Consider the following 19,467-nt stretch of genomic DNA (forward strand, 5'->3'; position numbering starts at 1 on the left):
TAATCAAAGCTTTAACAGAAGTTAATGAACAGTAGGGGAAAAAATGGCCCATGAAAAAAAAGGTTATATAGAGAGTTGCAGTGCTTCTCATCATCAAGTAATGCCCCTGATTGATAGATTTATATCATCAAAATGTGCATATTGATGTAGAGCTTAAAACCCACATATTTGGATGCAGACCTAATTCTTACTTACACGGAGCATTTACATGGTATTGACTGTGGAGGAAAATCAAACATATAAACATAAAGGGTGAGATCAATACTCTTCAGACTGTGTACTGTGTGTCTCTACAGTTTTTTAGATGCACCATTGTGGATGCCTTCCTACCAGTGCAAATGATGTTGTAGAAGACAGATAGACTTTGACCATGACTGGCATTGCATCTAGCATATTTTGACAGTAGCTGAGTCTGACATTAACAAACAACTATTCTATTAAACAGATGATCCTGTTCAGAGTTATCAGGTCAGGCCTACATGTAAGCCATTTCGGAAGCGAAGGATAGGCATTTCTTACTAGGAGACACATTGCCTGATGTACAGAACATAGAAATGAGCATGTTTTTTGTCTGTCTGTAATATTAAAAGCTTAGTACAATAGTATTTCTACCACATCTCTGCCACAAAAGGATGTTAAGGCTATTACAAGATAATAGAGTTTTCTGAGTATACAGTTCCTGGGATACAGATACGAGAATTGAAGATACCCAGTCACGTCAGGTGTTAGACATTCTTTTGCCTAACCCCTTAAGTGACAAATTGATTTGATTGATATGGCTTGAATTCCCACTAGCTAAAAATGTCAAGTTGCAAGCAACTCTGTACACAGCTGATAACTCTACTTCTTCAGTTTTGTTAAGATAAAACTGAAGTTTTGAGATTTTTCTATCACATAATAATTAGTATTTAGAATCTGAATATTTCACATGCTTGTCATTGTTAAGATAAAACACAATGACAGCAAAGCAAACTGACTGAGAACAATGCAGTCCCAACTGCAGCACACAGAAAGCCTTAGGAAGCTTATATTCAGCATAAAGAACAAAATTTCACCCAAGTTTGAAACAAAGGTAAGAAGAGGCTTAAGACAAGGAAATGACAATTCACCTGGCTAGTGGAATTTGATATCCCACTGGCAGATTCTTTGCATTATTTATACACACACGCAAATAAAATACATATATATACATATTCCATGTGTTGGTGCAGTATCTCTGCACTATAACGTAAACATGTGTTTAGCACTCCCTTCCCCCATTATTAGCTCACTATTTTGATGTTTATTATAATTTAATTCATCCTTACAGAAAAAATTTGGGGTTTTGTTGTTCTACCTAAACCACAGAAATCTATTTAAATTAGCAATTGGTGTCATTCCATGACCAGAAACTCATCTTCTATACGTAAACTCGTCTTTCATTCAGAATTGAAGCAAAAAATAGAGAACACAAGCTTCCTCAATGACTCCTCCAAGGCCTTCCTCCTAGATCTGTTAAAAATTGACATTCCTTGTCAAAAAATGCATTGTGCAGCATTTTCAAAGTTTTCATATTTCCACAAGTCTAGACTCTTTATTCATTAAATCAGTCAATACTTCATATATCTTCATGGGGTCTTTGTGTCCTCAGACACAATTAAAGAAATAACAAAGTTAGACTTGATAAGGGTTATGTAGGGTTGGGTGTTTTGTTTTGTTTGTTTGGGTTTGTGTGGGGGTTTTGTGTTTTGGTTTTTAGTGTTTGGGTTTTGGTTTTATTGGTTGATTGGTTGTTTTTTTGCTTGTGGAGGCATTTTGGGGTTTTTTGGTTTGGTTTTTTATTTTTTCCCCTTCTTTCCCTCCATCCATCCCTCTCTGTGAACAATACCATAAAAAAGAGCTGTGAAATGAGAGCCTGTCAAACATGATCACTGCAAAGAACTTCATGTGAAATTTTAGGAGTGAGATCTTGATATAGAAACCCACACAGGTAGTAGCAGTGCAGTTTCCTAGAACGATCACATAATTATGTGCCAGCCCAATACTTACAGAATTACCCATAAAGATTAGAAGAGACTCCTTTGTCTGCCTGAAGACTTCTTGCCAAGGCTGCTGTTTCCACCCACTATTTTTGACATGTGGACACTAGTTCATTAAGGTCAATGATTCATTTTATACAGTCCAGTAAACAGCCACCTTAATGCAAATTTTTGGTCGACAGTCCAGTATAGCTGGCATAATAAACAGCTGACTCAAGTATTCCAGTGTTCGGTGAACAATGATAAAAGTGTCTATTAAGGGTATGCATCTATGCCAAATACAATCACATATAATCAGCTGCACCAGAAAAGCCTGCTGATACTCTGGAGAATATCATCAGTCAGATGATGCATCTGCTACAAGTGGCAGCTGTTGTGCTCTGGAATGTAGACAATTAGACTCGAACATACTCCTTGGGCCCTTTGCAGCATTCGAGCATGATATTAGCTGACACCTGTCAAGTGTAATCCCTGTATTTTTGATACCTACCCATCATAATTACTGAAAACACAATTTAAGATACATAAAGACATGAGATTTCATAAATAATAGGGAACATAACGACAGTGTATTTCTGAATTTTATTTTAGGTGAAGCTCTTTAAATAGTTCACAATTTGTCAGGCTAACTAAAATTATAAGCCTTTTCCCAAAATCATAAATGCCAAGTATCAAATGTATTTACATGTAATGTACTATGATCTCATTACTGGAGTAGGAATCAATAAAATTGCAAATAAGGGCACACACATTTTGTGGAGAAGAAATATCAACTATGTGAACAGGACAATCAGAGAAAAACCTCTGATTGGTTTTTCTCTGGAGTCTCTTCTAATCTTTATGGGTAATTCTGTAAGTATTGGGCTGGCACATAATTATGTGATCGTTCTAGGAAACTGCACTGCTACTACCTGTGTGGGTTTCTATATCAAGATCTCACTCCTAAAATTTCACATGAAGTTCTTTGCAGTGATCATGTTTGACAGGCTCTCATTTCACAGCTCTTTTTTATGGTATTGTTCACAGAGAGGGATGGATGGAGGGAAAGAAGGGGGAAAAATAAAAAACCAAACCAAAAAACCAAACCAAAAAAGAAATTGAGCATAAATATTTACCTTTGGCATAGATAATTATGTATGCAGTGAGCTTATTATTGGATTTTGCTTCATTTGACTAACTATGGATTTTGCTTTATATCACCAGACCTGGTGATAAATTTGATTGGATTATCACCCCCCTGATTATTCTGAGGAATGATTTTTGTCTGCAGTGAGGAAATAATCCAGAGGTTTATCAAATTATTATATATACATGTATATAAGAAAAATGGAGTACTGTAGATGTCCTTTAAAAGCACCAATAACAACTAGTTATTAAAAAAAGTCTTCCCTAATAATTGGGAAAAATAACATGCCCAAACAAGTCAGGATAAATTGTGGAAGCACAGCTGAACGCTAGGATCTTGCAGATCACACTCAAATTCTTAAACACTTGAAATTTGTTCATCATTGATTGAAAGCAAAGGATGACAATGGTTTGCGTATAAAGTGATAAGGCACACACGGATAAAGCACATACACTTAAACACTCTTAAAAATCATGACAAAAGTTGCCAACTACTTTTTTCTTTCTCTGACAACTGTTCTTGCCAAGCACGAGAGACAGAAGAGCTTTTACATAAAAAGTAGTCATACAAAATATTAAAAACATAGTTCCCAAGTTACTACAAACATGTAATGCCTTAGTTTAATAACTGTAAGTGCTGTTAATTTGCTAATTGAAAAGTTACTATCTCTTGGTTTTCTGCTTTTAAAGCACAATGGGAGGCATGTTGGCATCATTAGAAAAACAATGTTCTTCCCTTTAAAGCTTATGATGCTTCTCAAGATTTTTTTGAGTTCCATCTACTTTTCTTGATTTTTTTAAAAGATCATTCAGATTAGCTCTTAAAACTGGATCTGAGGCATTGAAAAGAAAACTGGTCTTAACCACTGCATGCTATTTTAGTTCTCTGAATTTTGATAAAGCTCATAGTTTGGCAGTACAAAGTAATATACTGATGTTTATACTGGTCACTTAGCTGTTAACCCTATGAGTAGTCTCATAAAACTTACTCATGAATGTTGCCTACCAGCAGTTAAAGGTTTATATATTTGTTCATAAAATGCTAAGAGAGGGCAAGTACTTACAACGGTCCCCAATAACAGAAAAACAAACTTTTGAAAATGGCTGGTTTTACCATGCAGAAAACACTAAACAATGTATTGCAATTATTTATGATGACTGGACTTTCAACAAAATTCCATGTAAAAAAGAAAAGATACAGTTTTTCATGAAAAATGGGCCAAAGTTTTTTTCTCAGAACGCCTAACTCCAGACTGCTGCATACAGTTTTTATTCAGCTCTCTGGAGAGCTCTCATGTCAAGAAGGCACCAGCCACAGTGCACCTGCTGGTAGACAATTCCCTTCCCTCCAATGGTACTTACCACAGCACTCCACAAGTAACACTGTTGGCATGAAGTGCACCATGACGCAGAGCATGACAACTACCTCAGAAGTCAGCAGTAAAAAGCTAGCACAAGAGCTAAGAGTGGGGATTTGATCAGGAACTAGAGCCAAATCTAGTCAAGAAGGCAGAAGCCCAACAGGAGAAAGAAGCGACCAGCTGCAACAGCTCCAAGCACTGATTACCAAACAAATACCCAGTAGGGCTTCCTGCAGTCTTATATAGCCCTTTAAGCACTTTTTGACCTTTATAGGATTTGTTGGACAAGAAGAAAGACTGAACAGATAAGAGTTGGAAACCTTTTCTGAAGAGACACTGGGTTAGTCAGGGAGAGACACCTCCCATGAGATTAATGGGGCTGAAAACCACACTGGATCAATCAGAATATGAGTATTTAATCAGGTACTTGGAAAGTGAAAAATTCAGCTAGCTGCCCAAACCACAAAATTTCCCCTAATACTCCCTAAGTTGTGCCCCAATATTCTTCAAATGTAATGTTTTTCAAAATCCCCATTATATCTTTTGTGCGTTACTTGCTTGAATGTTCAGAGAGCAACATAATTTATATGCCAGCTGAATATATGTGACAAAATTTATTGCAACAAACACTTTGGGAATATAAGGCTAAGCAAACTAAAATTAGAAAAATACTTGCTAGGAAAGTAGGAACTATGACCAGAAGTTATTTAAAGACAGATTTTGCTGAAAAATAAAATGGTCAAACAAAACTAAAAATGCTGCTTCAGTGGTGTATTCTTAATACAGGTTTGAAAAAAAGGAGAGCAAAAGGTCCAAGTGATGGTCTAAGAACATATTTTTTCAGCTCTCTAACAAAACCTGATTTATGTGCTTTGGGAAGGGTGGTTATATGCATCTGTAGAACCTCTAGGAGCTTGAAGTGTGCATGACCCTTGTTGTCAGGAGAGGTGAACAATGCCAGAGGAACACGTGTACCCTTTGCAGCAAGACTTTGAGAGTATTTAAAATACCCTAAGTGGTCCTATTAAGACTGCACTTTAATCGAAATGGAGCCAATCTGCTCAAAATTAAAAAGGTTGTAGAGGAATATTTATGCTAGGAACTAGGTGAAAGCCAGCAGGCACATAAGAGCACCTGGTTCAGAGTGATGTGACCCCTGAGAGGGTGTGGTTAATGTTCAATGTGCCTCTGAAAGGCCAGGAGGGAACAAACATCACAATCACACTACATAGAGTAGACAAACCAGACTGCTAGCCGGGCCAGCTGACTGGCATGAGCAATGTCAAACAGTGGAGCAAGGGCAAAAATTACAAGTGCTTCTGTGCCAGGACTACAAGCCTAATACAGAGGATGCTGGTTGTACTGGAGCTATTCCCACACTCTATGCATTCTCTGTAGCAGATAGGTCATAGGGGCTAGATCACTGGAGAATACATGTGGTAGTACCAGACCAACTTAGGTAAGTGACCTAAGCCTCTAAGTGACCAGGACTGGATTGGATTTACCTGAGAGTTTTGGAGCATTATAAGAAACTGAAGAGAAGACTGGGACTCTTCAGTTTGAAGAGGGCTGAAGGGGATGCGTTTAACATTTATGGTGGTGGATAAGGTGACTGCAGAGCTATTATTCATCAAATAGCTGCATCAGGGGAGGTCTCACTTGACATTAGGAAATTTTTTTTTTTTGAGAGGTTAGTCAGCCCCAGGCCTGCCAGTGTTTAAGATGCATTTGGACAATGCCCCTAATAACATGCTTTAACTTTTGGTCAGCCCTGAACTGGTCAAGCAGTCAGACTAGATGACCGTGGTAGGTCCCTTCCCAATTGCAGTAGTCTAGTCTAGTCTAGTCTATCTATATCCCACAATGTCAGAACTAAGGGCACTCAGCGAAATTATTTGAAGATGTGTTTAAAACAGATGTAAGAAAGCTCTTATTTGAGCAGTAGGTGAACATTTGGAACTTGTTGCCACAAAAACCAGCAGGTCAGCAGCTTTGGAAAAGGAATACAGAAACTCATGCATAACAGATCCTTAAACAAACATCAAAGGGAATACAACTGTGCATATTAGGGGTGTCTGTAGGGAAGGAAGTGTGTAAATTGACCAAACTCAGATGCTGCCCCTAAATACCATTCCCTGCTGCTGCTGCCAGAGGTTGGTCTGACCTAGACTGGGACACTGGTTGGGAGTTTTCTCGAGCCCACAGAAGTCCAATGGGAATGCTAACAGGAAACTACGCAGTGTTATCTATCTAAGGTGTTTTATTCAGAGGGTGATTAGGATAATTTGATTTGGAATTCTAACAAGATTTTTAAACTTGGCTTATAAAAAGAAGTGTTACTTACATGCATTATTTTATTAAATTTGAAAATGTAAGGCCATTAACCTGGCAAACTTTCACAGCATTAGTATTTACCAAAGACTCTTTCAGAATGAGTCCTAAGGATTTATAAGACTAATGGGTAGAAAAAGAGAAGGCATGAGCAAAGTAATCACCATGACTGAAAACACACAATTAAAAATATTTTCAGAAAACTATTCTCCCCAGAGTAAAGAGGACAGATAGTCAATTCTCATACAGCTGATAGCCAGATCTTCCCATCCAAAATCTTGTATTACAGGGCTGACATTTTCATGGGAGCAAGACTGTGAAACCTGTTATTTACTTCGTCCTTCCACCATACTGTGATTACTGTATTACTGATTGTTGCAGGTGTGAAGAAAACAGCATTCTCCATTTGTCTGAGCTCTTCTGTGTCCCATGATAATAAATAGGGCAGTCATGCAGCTCAGTAGCATGTTACAATTTGCAAAACAATTTCTTGTTTGTTTTTTAAATTCCTCTCCAAGACTCCAGTCTTGTGGAACAACTGGCAATATACAGTGGCCATCTGCACTACCTTCCTCTTTTGAGAATTCAGATTGATTTTCTTCAGCCTAGCATGTGGAGTTAAGGGGTGATCATTGCCTGATGATGTGCATTCACACCATCCAATGTATCTGGGGAGACAATTTTAGTACGAGGCCATCAGGATGAGCAAACTGCACTGTGGCAGATGAACTCTGGAATTAAGCTCCTTTTGCCCCTTATGTGTAGGGTAAAGGTTTTATCTATGTTTCAAAGCTTCAAATACAGTTCATTTCTAGAACTGTATATGTGAAACACAGCCCAATGCCACTGATTCGCTTTGCTGATTGATGGCACTTTGCCTCAAAGACACAACAGAGTATGCTCACATAAGGTCAGCATGGCTTTTTAGGACTTGCACAAAACACTTTCAACATAATAGATGCTGATATAATTCAAATCGGAAGTAACAATGGGAATGACGGAGCCAGATAGTGGGGCATAGAAGTCACACACAGATATGAAAAGGGAAATCTTGATTAATGTATCTTCTCAAGAGTGGCTTTATTAAACTGAAATGAAGCACTGTGGAATATTCAGAATAGTCTTTCACCTTCATTATTTTATAGTAAGTAATTTTTAGACCGGCAGGGTATTGCCTTACTTTGCTCAATTTATGAAGACTGATCAGCAAAACATTTTATCATGCTCCTAACTTCAGGCTTCAGAAGTTCCATTAAGTTTACTGGAATGATTCACATGCTTACAGTTCAATATGTATTCAGAGCTTTGAAGGAGCTTAGCCTAAATGTTAAGTGTAGCGGCAAAACTGCATTCAGGATAAATAAATCCAAAGGATAAGCTGATACACACTGAGTAATAGAGCAAAAATACATGAACTCTGTACAAAAAAATATTCCAAACACAAAAAAGTATATCCCACTTATACAAAGGGTATGTGAGACAATGGAAAGCAACATAAAACATGAAAAGGATTAGCACATAGCTTACCTTGTTTTCCAGATTATGTTGATAGAAAAGTTCAATAAACTGAAGGTGCACATTTCACAGAAGTTTATACTAAAGAATTTTATTTACATTTATTTAAAAATTGATATAACTTGTCATACTTCACAACATGATAATACATTATTTGCTTCTAAAAGGGAATAATACACCATTCAGAAATTTTTCTTTGGAATGTAAATACTTTGTCATCGCAGTAGTCTAAACTAAAGTGATATTTGTTAGGCAAACTCTATAAAGTGTCAAATTTAATTAAATGTTTGCTTCTTAGGTTTCCTAAAAATAGGAAAAATGCCTAAATAATCTGAAATTATACTGTTTGTAAAATGTGAGACAATGTGATTTAAATGTATTTTTCCCTTTCAGTTCTCAGAAACATATGGCCATTAATAAAGTCTTTAAAAGCACAAAATGTGATATAGTTAAACAAAAAGACAAAACCCACATTATATTAAAGCCATGCAAGATTTTGGAAACTGGAGGTAAATAAACAAATCATTTTAGGAAGCAGGTCCAGGAATCTGGTTAATCATGTGGTGACTTGCTCACAAATATATGCTAACATGCATGAGAAGAGACATTTACTATCACAGCACTGTAGAAAAGACTCGTATGGTGTCCTAGACTTTCCCAACCAAAAACTGGAAGTGCCAGCAGTTTAATATCGGAGTTTTAGTAGTCTAATGTAGTCCAGCAGTTTATGCTAGGAAACTTGAAGAAGTGGCAATAGTCATCATAGACATTAAATAACCTTATGTAAAACTTGTACTGCATATGATCTAACTCGTAAGTAGAGATATAAACTATTTCTATACAAGGTGATGTAAGAAAAAGACTCATCCTGGCTCTAAAACTGTGAAATGTGATGTAGGTAGACATAAATGTATTATGTGCTTAAAAAACTCAAAATAAACAAAAGTTTGCACCAGTCCAGTTCTTTAGATGGTGGATCTACATTTCATAACACAAGAAAGCTGCTGTTGTTTCTGAAATTCTTCTAAGTAAGCCTGTTCTCTTACATATTTTCTTATGTGTATATACTTTTCTTGACTGCTGTGGAATGAATCACAGTAGAAGTCAGCCTTGCTCCCAGATGCTGGGGGGATAGGGAGGGTGTGGGGATGAGAGGTGGATAAGGGAAGAGGAAGAGAAATAAGAAAATACCTTACAGTCTAGACTCTTACTTCAAAAAAACAAACAAACAAAAAAAAACCCCCATCAAAAAAACCCTCAAAACAAAAAAACCCACCAACCTATAGACTATCCTATAGACTGTACTCCATTTTCTACCTCTTGTTCCAGCATTTTTTAATTTATACTGCTGTAGACTGATGTAAGCTTCAGTGACTCCCTTATTATTTCATGATTGTCCTTTCTTTCTCCCATGCAGCTTCTATAGGCCACAGGTTCCACAGCTGTGCCTCTCATCACGGCCAGAGTAGCAACAGAGTTTTCCGATATTATCTGTACTATATTTCTTATAAATAGTTAATTTCTTATCTTGGAAATGATTTCTGAATCAACTATATCCTGAAGCTTTTCCTCTACTTCCTGCGCTTTGGGCATGATATATATGACAAGGCCAGAGAGGTGTAGAGAAATTTTAACACGAAATTATTCTCTTCCCCTTTAAACTGTAAATCTCTTCTAATACCACTCTCTGCTTCTTTCTTCCCCATGCCTTTATTCTCTCTCCATGCTCATTCTCTATTCAGTGTTTTGGTTGAATGCTCCCTTTATCTCCCTGCATTTCAATCCACCATAGCAGTAACGATTATCTTGAGCAGTAACCCACTCCCTGCAGCAATGAGTAAAGTCAGCTTTAGTAGCTGCCATCAGATTTTTCTCTCCCCTTTACACTTAAAAATAGGGATTACAGTAAGTCTAAAGACAGATCGCTCAACAAAAATCAAGCCTAAGTCCCAGTGGTAAGGCTCCATGTCCTTAGTTTAAGCCCCCTGTGGAGGAGGGAAGGGAAGCAGCATGGTCGGCAGTCTCTTTAGAAGTGACTGGGAAGATCAAAAATATCAAATCTATTGCTTCCAGAAGCAGTGCAACTCCCCCACTGCGAGGAAAATACAGCTAAAGTGTGAAAAGGCACTGGCAGTACATTTTTTTTTTTTTAAATCATTTTCTTTTATGACTCATTTTGGACATCTTGTAATTTGTTAATTCGGTTTTGACAAATGAGTGAAGATTGCACAATCATTTACAGCTCTCCTTGTGTGGGAGTCAAAGTGGTACATGTAGTTAGAAGCAGGAACAATTTTCAAAGGGAAAATTATACTGTTAATGATGAATTTTAGAAAAACAGTGTAAAAAGTCATGGACCAAAACACATTTTTTTTGCACAAACTTTTCATGAACATTTAAAGCCTAATGCAAAGACATGGAATTTGTCAGCGTTTCCTGTTGATTTTACCAGTGATTGAATCCATCCTAGCATACTGGCCTATTTTCAGCTCTTTCTGTCATAAACAGAGATACACATGCAGACAGAGAGTTCACAGTCACCTTCATTTTGAGAAGCAAAAAATTTATATCTAGGCTACTGCTTTTCTCCTTTACAATGGTGTTTTTAAGAAGAATCAGGAAAAGTAAGGAAAAAGAAAGTTCCCTGGATATAAAGACATAAAAATGATTAATCTCTACCTGACTTTCTGTCCATTTCTCTGAGTTACTATTAGGCCTAGGGAGAAATCTACTGACTGTTTTGCACTTAAAAAAAAAAAAAAAAAAAAAAGAAAAAAATCCAGCTTTCAACCACGCTTCTATTGTGCATTGTTGCCACATGCCTGATTTGGATTTACTGCCTGTGCACCATTGTCCTACCCATTCCTGTGCAGACTGAACAAAACACTGCCTTTCTGTCTGTCCAAGGTTATCATAATGCCGTGTCTTATTCACCCTGGGGAGCAGGGAGCTGGAAAGCACCCTAACTGTTGTCTTCACATCAAATTGCTGTAGGAGATCCTCTCTACATGAATACATGCCCCTTTGTTCAGTTCCACGGTAGTGTGGCAGATACTATCAGAGTTGCTTCTTCTATTGCTACAAAGATACTTTGTCCTTCATTGTCTGAGGCTCCCAATCACCCAACAATCACACAAAACAACAGAAAGGCATGCCATTGTAAAAGAAATCAGATTCTTAATTTACCTAGGATGAATGTCACCCATGAGGTATGGAAACAACATTTTGCTATCGGTAGGGTTTTTTAATAGTAAGGTTTAAACTATTTAACATTTTAGGTATTTTTTTTTTTCTCTCAAATTTGTTAAACAAATAAATATGTTAATAGAGAATGACAAATTACAAGCTCAGTGATTATTTTCTATTTTCAAAAAAATAAAATTGTAACAGGATAGGATAGTTTGCATATTTATTTTACGGTATTTTAAATGCGTTCACTGAATGAAGAAACTTCTGAGAAATTAAAAGTTATAAGAATTTTATAGTCCAAAAACTTTTACTGTTCATTCTAGTAAGTAAGACTAAAATTGATATTTACCTGTGTTTTCCTTCTCATATAACTTCTGTTTTAACAAAGCAAATAATCTTCCTCTTTGGTAGAAACTTCCCCTTTGACACCGTTCCAGTTAGTTACATAGGAAGGAGCCTGATAAAGAGACACCTAAATCCTTTCCATTGTCTATTCTTTTGTAATTTGGGAAGAAATAAGGATATGAGGGCCAACTGAAAATCTGCTGAAGAGGTAAAAGTGGGTAGGATTTAAGGGGGAGGATTTTACCTTCACTTACTGCTGTAATGTTTGGGATAAGAAAACTGAGTAAACATAAAACAATGATGGTTTGTTTTTTTTTTTTAAGAGTAATTCTGAAAAATATACTTAAAATAGGTTATTGTGCTAGAATGAAGATCTCCCAGTGGTGAAGAATGACTGTATGAAAGCTCCCAAACTACCATAAAGCACGGAAATCAAAATGTCTCGCCTTGAGGAACGCCTCTCTAATGCCTGAGTCCTGTTCTTCATTGTGCTCTAGATCATGCTGGAAGCTGAGCTCCCTCACAGGTCTCACAAACAAGGAGGTATACATGTGGTTAAAAGGCACCTTTACTTCTCAGATCAAGTCATGCATTAAATGAACTTGATTAAGCCAAAGGACAAGTTTTTTAATATAAATTACTCTCAGTGCTTAAACATGTCAGAATTTGAGAAACTGGAAGAGGTGGGCACTCCTTAAAAAGGTCAACTGCCCTTAAAGATTAACATTTTCCCAAAACTGAGGGAAACTTTCTAATTTCAATTTATTTATTTTTTCTTAGGTAAGTAGGCTAGGCTTAATTGTGGTTAATTGACTGTAATCAGGCCAGACATTCAATATATGCTTTTATCTTGGCTCTTCTGAAACTTTTCCTGGTCCTGGCCTGTATAAGAGATGTATTGGTTAAAGACCAAATAATACTTTCAAATTCAAACAACATAATGTGAAGGTCAGTTGAAAGTTTCAGAGGAGACCCTATTTTACACAGAGAGTTTGCATTAAATTCTAGTCTCAGTATGGACTGTACTGAATCAACACAATGTTTATGGTGGACCTTTTTTTCACTATATCTTCTATTTATCTTTTACTGTCATGAGGTTTTCTGAGATTGGACTAGGCCAAGCCTGAATAAAATGGCCAAGAGTAATTTTTCTTGCTTTATTAGCTATTGCGTTTTAGTCACTTGAGACTTAGCAGGACCTACATTACTGATAGTTCTATACAACTGTTGCTTTTGTATAGAAATTACCATTCTTTTAGACATTATGCAGCTAGCTACTGTCTGGCTACTGTGGATATTGCTGAAATTGTAGCATGGCGTCAAGGAGCTCAATGCAAAAAACCCACCCAAATGCTCACCTTGCATTTTGCCAGAGTTGTGTGCAAGGCTATGCTGTTAGTAGAAACTGACACTATCCAATTTAAACGTAGAGAGGATTTGTTTACATTGGTGGCATCACTGCAAGACCTTTTACATAACTCTCTAATTGTCAAGTGGCTTTTATACTGGTGCAGTTTAACCATAGACAGTTTAGCTTAATCTGGCAGGGTACAAAGGAACTTGAGTAGAGTAATATGCTTTTACAGTAGATGAGATGAAGCACTGCAATTTTAACTTTACTGGTGCTGATGTAGAAATAAAACACTTTTTTTTTTTTTAATTGGATTTTCTAAACATAGGTATTGCATTTAAATGCAGTGTATGTTGTTTCCAAAAACATTTTTGAAATAAAATTCTGGTATACTGTGTGTGAGGACAACAAAATGAAAAACAAATTAAAGCTGTTTCCATATGGCAAACATAGACGGAAGGAAGGAAATACATACTAACAAAAACATCTATCAAACAAAAACACACAGAAAACCTAAAAGTTTCTCATCAGCTATCCTACATCTTCCTCTCACCCTTAGAAAATTCCACCCCTCATTATTCTTGAAATGAGTTCTGATATGTTTCCTATTGTAGGTATCACATTTATTTATGGTTATATAGTAGCACCAGATGAAAATGCTAAGACCAAATGAAAGAAGTACAGAAGAGATTTCAAACTGACTGTGTTAATTACATGCTGTAAAAGTTCTAGCTTTCTGAGAAAAACCAATTTCCAACTTCCAAAACCTTGCTATTATTTTCATAAAATAAAAAATACAAGGAAAATGAAATAAGAAATCTTAAAGTTCCAGTATACTGCTTTTGATTAACGTTATATACAATTATAAGACAGTTCATTAAATAGAAAAAACATTTGTTTTACATAAAGCAAGACAGTACAAAAGCACAGCTTTTGTAATTTTGGTAATATTGCAGTTTTACAAACATATTGCATAGTATGTGTAAGAAAATAGTTCCCATCTCTTTTATATATCTATATACACAAGAAAATCATTAACATAGAGGTTACAAAACAAAAATGGTTAGCAGACCTTTACCGAGTACTGATTGAAATGATATAACACTCAATCTTTGATCCAACTTACATGTGCATTACAGTGAATCAGCTGATAACAAATCATAGTCTAATGTTTATGGTTGTTTGGGGCTTTTTGTTGGTTTTTTTTTTTTGTTTGTTTGTTTGTTTGGTTGGTTTTTTTGTTTGTTTTTTCGTTTTATTTAGACAATGATTTAGAATCTAAAAAAAAATCCCCAAACATAAAAAAGCCCCCATGGTGTTAGCAACTGAATATCTTAAAACATCCCTCATTACATTCTTCTAGACATTTATGGCTGTATCTTCAATCCAGACTTACTAGCCCTCTGCATCTAGAATGGTTTAAAGTGAATTCTGTTATCCAGTCAAGCCACTGTTTTGCAAGAAAAACAGTATAACTTTAGTTGAAACAAGCAATGTCTTGGCTTGTTTTGGAATACATAGTTTCATTTCTTTAGGAATACCAAAAAATCCTCGTATGTGTGAACAGTAATGTAATTGCATCACCTGACAAAAAATTTAAATCCTGGAAAAAAGTGAACAATCTACAGCTCAAAATGCTGCACAAATCTAAACTATGTTACAATTTCATGTTGTAATTACAACTTGTCATCTCTTCATTCCAACAGAATTAGTAGAAGCAGCAGTGTTATAGTGTTAGAAGTGTCAGTCTTTGGTCTTATCACTTAACCAATGAACGAATGAACTGCAATACAAAACCATACAGCTAACAGTGCTCAGAGAGGTTGGATGATGCTTTTATTTTTCTTTTTTTTTAAACAAGAAAGAGACAGTATCCTATAATATTATGACAGATATTTTTTACAGAAGATGAATCTACTGTATATATTAAATACATGTAGCTAATAAGATCTTTTCATATATTTCATTGTTGTCATACGGATAGCGCTGAAGAAGTCAAACAGCTGCAATACCATCTTAGTGGTTTCCATACAAACATTCTAGTACAAAAAGAAACTTTATTTGATACATGTATTCATACAGTATAAAAAACCTCAAGGGAGTATTTTAGATGGTTTTTGTTTTGGTTTGGTTTGGGCTTTTTTTTTTAATTGCACTAACATTAATGCTTAAAAATATCCTAAGGTCTTGAATCTTTCCCTACAATTGTCACAACAGAGTGATTTCTTAGTGGGAAACTCCTGCCTTAACCAGAATAAGTGACATCTCTTTTCTAAAATACGCAATCAAAATATTCAGTCAGATAAACACTCTACATTCATTGCGGCTTAATCATAACCTGGCTGTCAAATATAAATGGCCAGCAAAGACAGAAGTAACTTGGAGACAGGGCCAGTAATCTATGAGGAAGGTGACAAAAAGAATCTGAAAATGTCTTACGGCTTTGTAAAAAATCACCTCAGCATTATAAAACCAGCACTGAAATAGCACAGCTATGGCTCCATGTTTAAATATGATATTTGCACTAAGATCTTCTAGTTTCCTTCCATCTGAAATGAGATTGTGGAATTATGCCATTTTTCTCATATTTTAGGGGCATACTACAAGTGGAAGAGCTCTACTATTGAGGTTTTCACTATTGCCAGCTCTAAGCATTCAAAACCACTGGGTCTGTTTCTCCTTCCACTCAGGAATGATGCTGCTGCTTACAGATTATTAGTGTTTTAATTTTTTTAGTTCTCTAAGCGCATTGAAATCACTTTTGCAATACTCTCTGAAATCATGTGGGCTAGAAATATTCTTTAAAATAAAACCTGAGATTTTCCCTTTCTTACAGTTTTCAGTGGCTTTAAAGTAAAACATCAATATTATGAAACTCACCAGAATATTAAGACATTATAAGAACTCATTATGCTATTTCATGGGTTGCTGAAGCTCTCAAATACTCTCTACCTCAGACTGAAGGGACTCCAAGCAAGAAAATCCTGATGGTGCAGAGCTATGTGGACTTACTGGCTTTGTTTTGTTGAGTCCACTGTGCCACCCACATCTCTGCCCTTACTTTTCTTCATACAAAGTAGTAAATTATTCCAGCCTTCCTTTTAAAATTAATCTAGTAACAAAAGATTTTTTTTCCTACCTGCCCAAGTTTGTGTAAAATTTATAAAGATTGTTGGGTCTTTCCATCTGGTGGGCAAAAACCTTTTCCATAGATATTAAAGATAAGTAATCACATAAGGTGAGGAGCAAAGAAATAAGAAATTCTCAATGGAAAATTTAACAAAGTATCAGCAAGCCATCCTGTGAGTTTATTTGAGGAGATAAAAACATCAGTCTACTGCACGCAATTTGTAAGAAGCCACAATTTATTCACCACATAGATTAGTCACTATAATGTGCTCATTTTTAGGCTGCCAGTGTATGTCCATGTGCACAGAAATGAATACCTATAGATGTGTCCTCATACAGATCTATATACTTTCCCTCCTGAATACTCTTTGTCCACATATTCTATTCCTTGTGTGCATTAGAAAAAGACATCTGTTTCCCTACAGTTTTAAGGGTATATTGTACAGCTACACTTTCTAATGTTTTATTATCAACTTCTTTGTCACATGTACCTCTTTCTGTCCCTCCTACTAAAAATCTTCAGGCTTTTAATCTATTTTCTAATATATTTTCTTTCCAAGTGAAAGAATAAAATTCTCAAAGAAATAACAAATCAGCTGTTAACAGCCTTCTTTTGAAGAGATAAAATAACAAATTTTAAATTTTCATTTAACTGGTAGAAACAGCAAATGTAGTATTCTTGCTATGGGGAGAAATTCACACCTCTGAAGAGGGCCAATGGAAAGGGAAGCACCGGTCAAGCCGTGGACACATCTTGTGCTGGACCTCTGCATAGGAGTGAATTTCACTTAAAGTGAAAACAAAATCAACCTTATTAGGTGGTAATGAAATGGAAAGGTAATCACAGTATTAGTTTGCTCATTTTCATATTTTTCTCTAAGAGAAAAAAAAAAAAAACCAAAACCCAAAGCTGTGTAGAAATACCCATCTTGCACTGTCTGCCCTGACTTTAGAGTTACCTTGCAAAAGCCATCATTGCATTGGTGGTCTTACAATCTGAGGCCTCTAAAGTTTTATGCTAGGTGATGTAATTTAAAGGATAGAATTAAAAAGCACACTTACCTCATGTAATCAAGCCATCTTCCACAATAGGAAACATTTTTATACTGTTTTACATTCCTGGGTTCTGCAAGTTTCAAGATACTCTTGTTAATCAATGTTATGATAAATTTCCTAGCAGCATACCAAAGCATTTTTTATAAAATTTCAATTACCAACAAAGCCAAACAAGTATGAACATTGATACAAGAAAGAAATCCCACATCAAATTTGCCAAAGAAGAAAGCCAGCAGTGAGATTTGAGTGCAAGTGGGGCTGCATAATTTAAACACAGACCTGATAAAGTCACTGCAATATCAATGTACTTTTTAATACTGAATGTCATTTAATGTTTTTATATATATTACTATTACTTTGAAAACCTTAGCAGCAGATGGTAAACAAAAGAGAATAATAAATGGGAATGTCATACCAGTTGTTAGTGCTTTGCTTCTCAGCATTACACATTACATTAGTACTAACATCTGTACTGTGTTCAAATGGCAGCAGTTAGGCTTAACTAGAAAATGGACAAGATGTTCCTTTGAAGATTTTTCTCTTGGTTTTGCATTTGCCAATTATAAATACCTTGTGAAGAGTAATACACTGTTCAACAAACATACCATCAGTATTTCTGTCTTTACCCTGTTGTTCTTTTCCAGAAACTGTATGTTCTACTTAAAGCAATCGCTTCACATGCAGTAGCCAACACAAATACTATATAAGGCCATTCAGATCTGACAAAAAAGAGCAGATGTCTTTTCAACTTTGAAAGGTAATATTGCTGAACACTTCCCAAATTTACCTAGTGTACAAAACCCTAGACTTCGTAGACAAAGAATAACAACACACTTTTAAAGAAAGCAAACTCAGGGAGGGATTCTGTCTCTTTTTGTGTTAAAAACCATTTACTGAATTTAATTGTTTAGTAAAGCAAGCATCACACAATGCTTTAAAATTTTAAAATTCAGGGATAAAAGTTTACATCCAAAAAGATGAATGGAAAATTGTGCTTTCAGACAGTAAAGTTATTTATCATACAGGGGGAACCAATTCATCTCACCATCAGATTCTGGGCAAATTTGTTTATGTATTGTGTGTATATATATATATGTGCAGTTCATATCCAGGTCCTGCAAAAATCTAAAACTATGTGCTTCACTTCATGTAGCAAAGGCACCTGTGTTATTCTCCCTTTCGGACAAAAGGTGATATTATGTTCCAGGTTTCCTGATGAAGAATACATTGATTTCTGAATATCTCACTCCCATCTCTACGTTGAGTGGCAACACAAACCACAAGAGAAGGCAGCGCTGTATTCCTGCTTACACTGGAAGAAGTTGCTCTGCAGGCCGTTTGAAGCGTTGAACTTGTCACAAGGGAAACCGAGCAGAACTGTGAAGCAGAGGGATAGTAACAAAAGGCTATTCTGGTGTGAGGATAAATTGGAGTCATTCTAGCTCCACAAGCAGATGTTGCTACTGGATTGACATGTGGAGCTTGCTCCTGCTGGGGACAGGTAAAGTTTACCATTGGGACAGACGCAGAGCTCATAGATAGTCTGGCGAGGAGCTGTAGAGCTGGGTGAGGAGGAGGAGGAGGAAAAGGAACCCACTGGTAGATTTCCCAGGCGGATTGTATCTGCATTTAAAAATATCTACAAGGGGGGGGGGGAAAAGTGAGTAAGTAAATTTTTTTTTCAGCACTATGACATTTTAAAGAAGAGTTTTGAGGCAATTGTGAGTTTCTTAGAAATACACAAAAGCCCCACGGAAATATTTTATTACAAGTATTAGAAAGATCATTACAAATATTAGAAAAAATTATTTGTAGAAATAAAAATCTGTCAACATTTCTTATTTTTCTACTCTGTGTAGTTGTGTACTCATTACTGGTCATTACCACAGTATATGCAATTGCTTCACCAAATAATTTATTCATACAAAAATATTATGATAATATTCTTCATAGAATCATAGAATGCTCTGTGTTGGAAGCAACATTAAAGATCATCTAGTTCCAAACCCATGGGCAGGGACACCTTCCACTAGACTAGGTTGCTCAA

At 36.0% G+C, this 19,467-nt stretch overlaps 1 protein-coding gene across 12 annotated transcripts in view; it reads right to left on the minus strand.

The window, feature by feature from the left end:
• SGCZ (sarcoglycan zeta) overlaps window positions 1-19,467 on the minus strand; it is a 494,888-nt gene that overhangs the window by 17,414 nt on the left and 458,007 nt on the right. For 4 of the 12 annotated variants that reach the window (XM_030492655.1, XM_030492656.1, XM_030492652.1 and 1 more), the window contains 2 exons: window positions 18,933-19,059; window positions 13,604-18,826 (listed from right to left, as the gene is read on the minus strand). In XM_030492655.1, the coding sequence (XP_030348515.1) occupies window positions 18,588-18,826; window positions 18,933-19,059 (366 nt within the window). In that variant the 3' untranslated portion in view covers window positions 13,604-18,587. Of the gene's footprint in view, window positions 1-8,512; window positions 9,474-13,603; window positions 19,060-19,467 lie in introns of those variants that run through there. The other 8 variants (XM_030492661.1, XM_030492662.1, XM_030492659.1 and 5 more) reach the window with 6 other exon arrangements.

Source organism: Strigops habroptila, chromosome 7 (genome assembly GCF_004027225.2).
Source record: "Strigops habroptila isolate Jane chromosome 7, bStrHab1.2.pri, whole genome shotgun sequence".
Lineage (NCBI taxonomy): Eukaryota > Metazoa > Chordata > Aves > Psittaciformes > Psittacidae > Strigops > Strigops habroptila.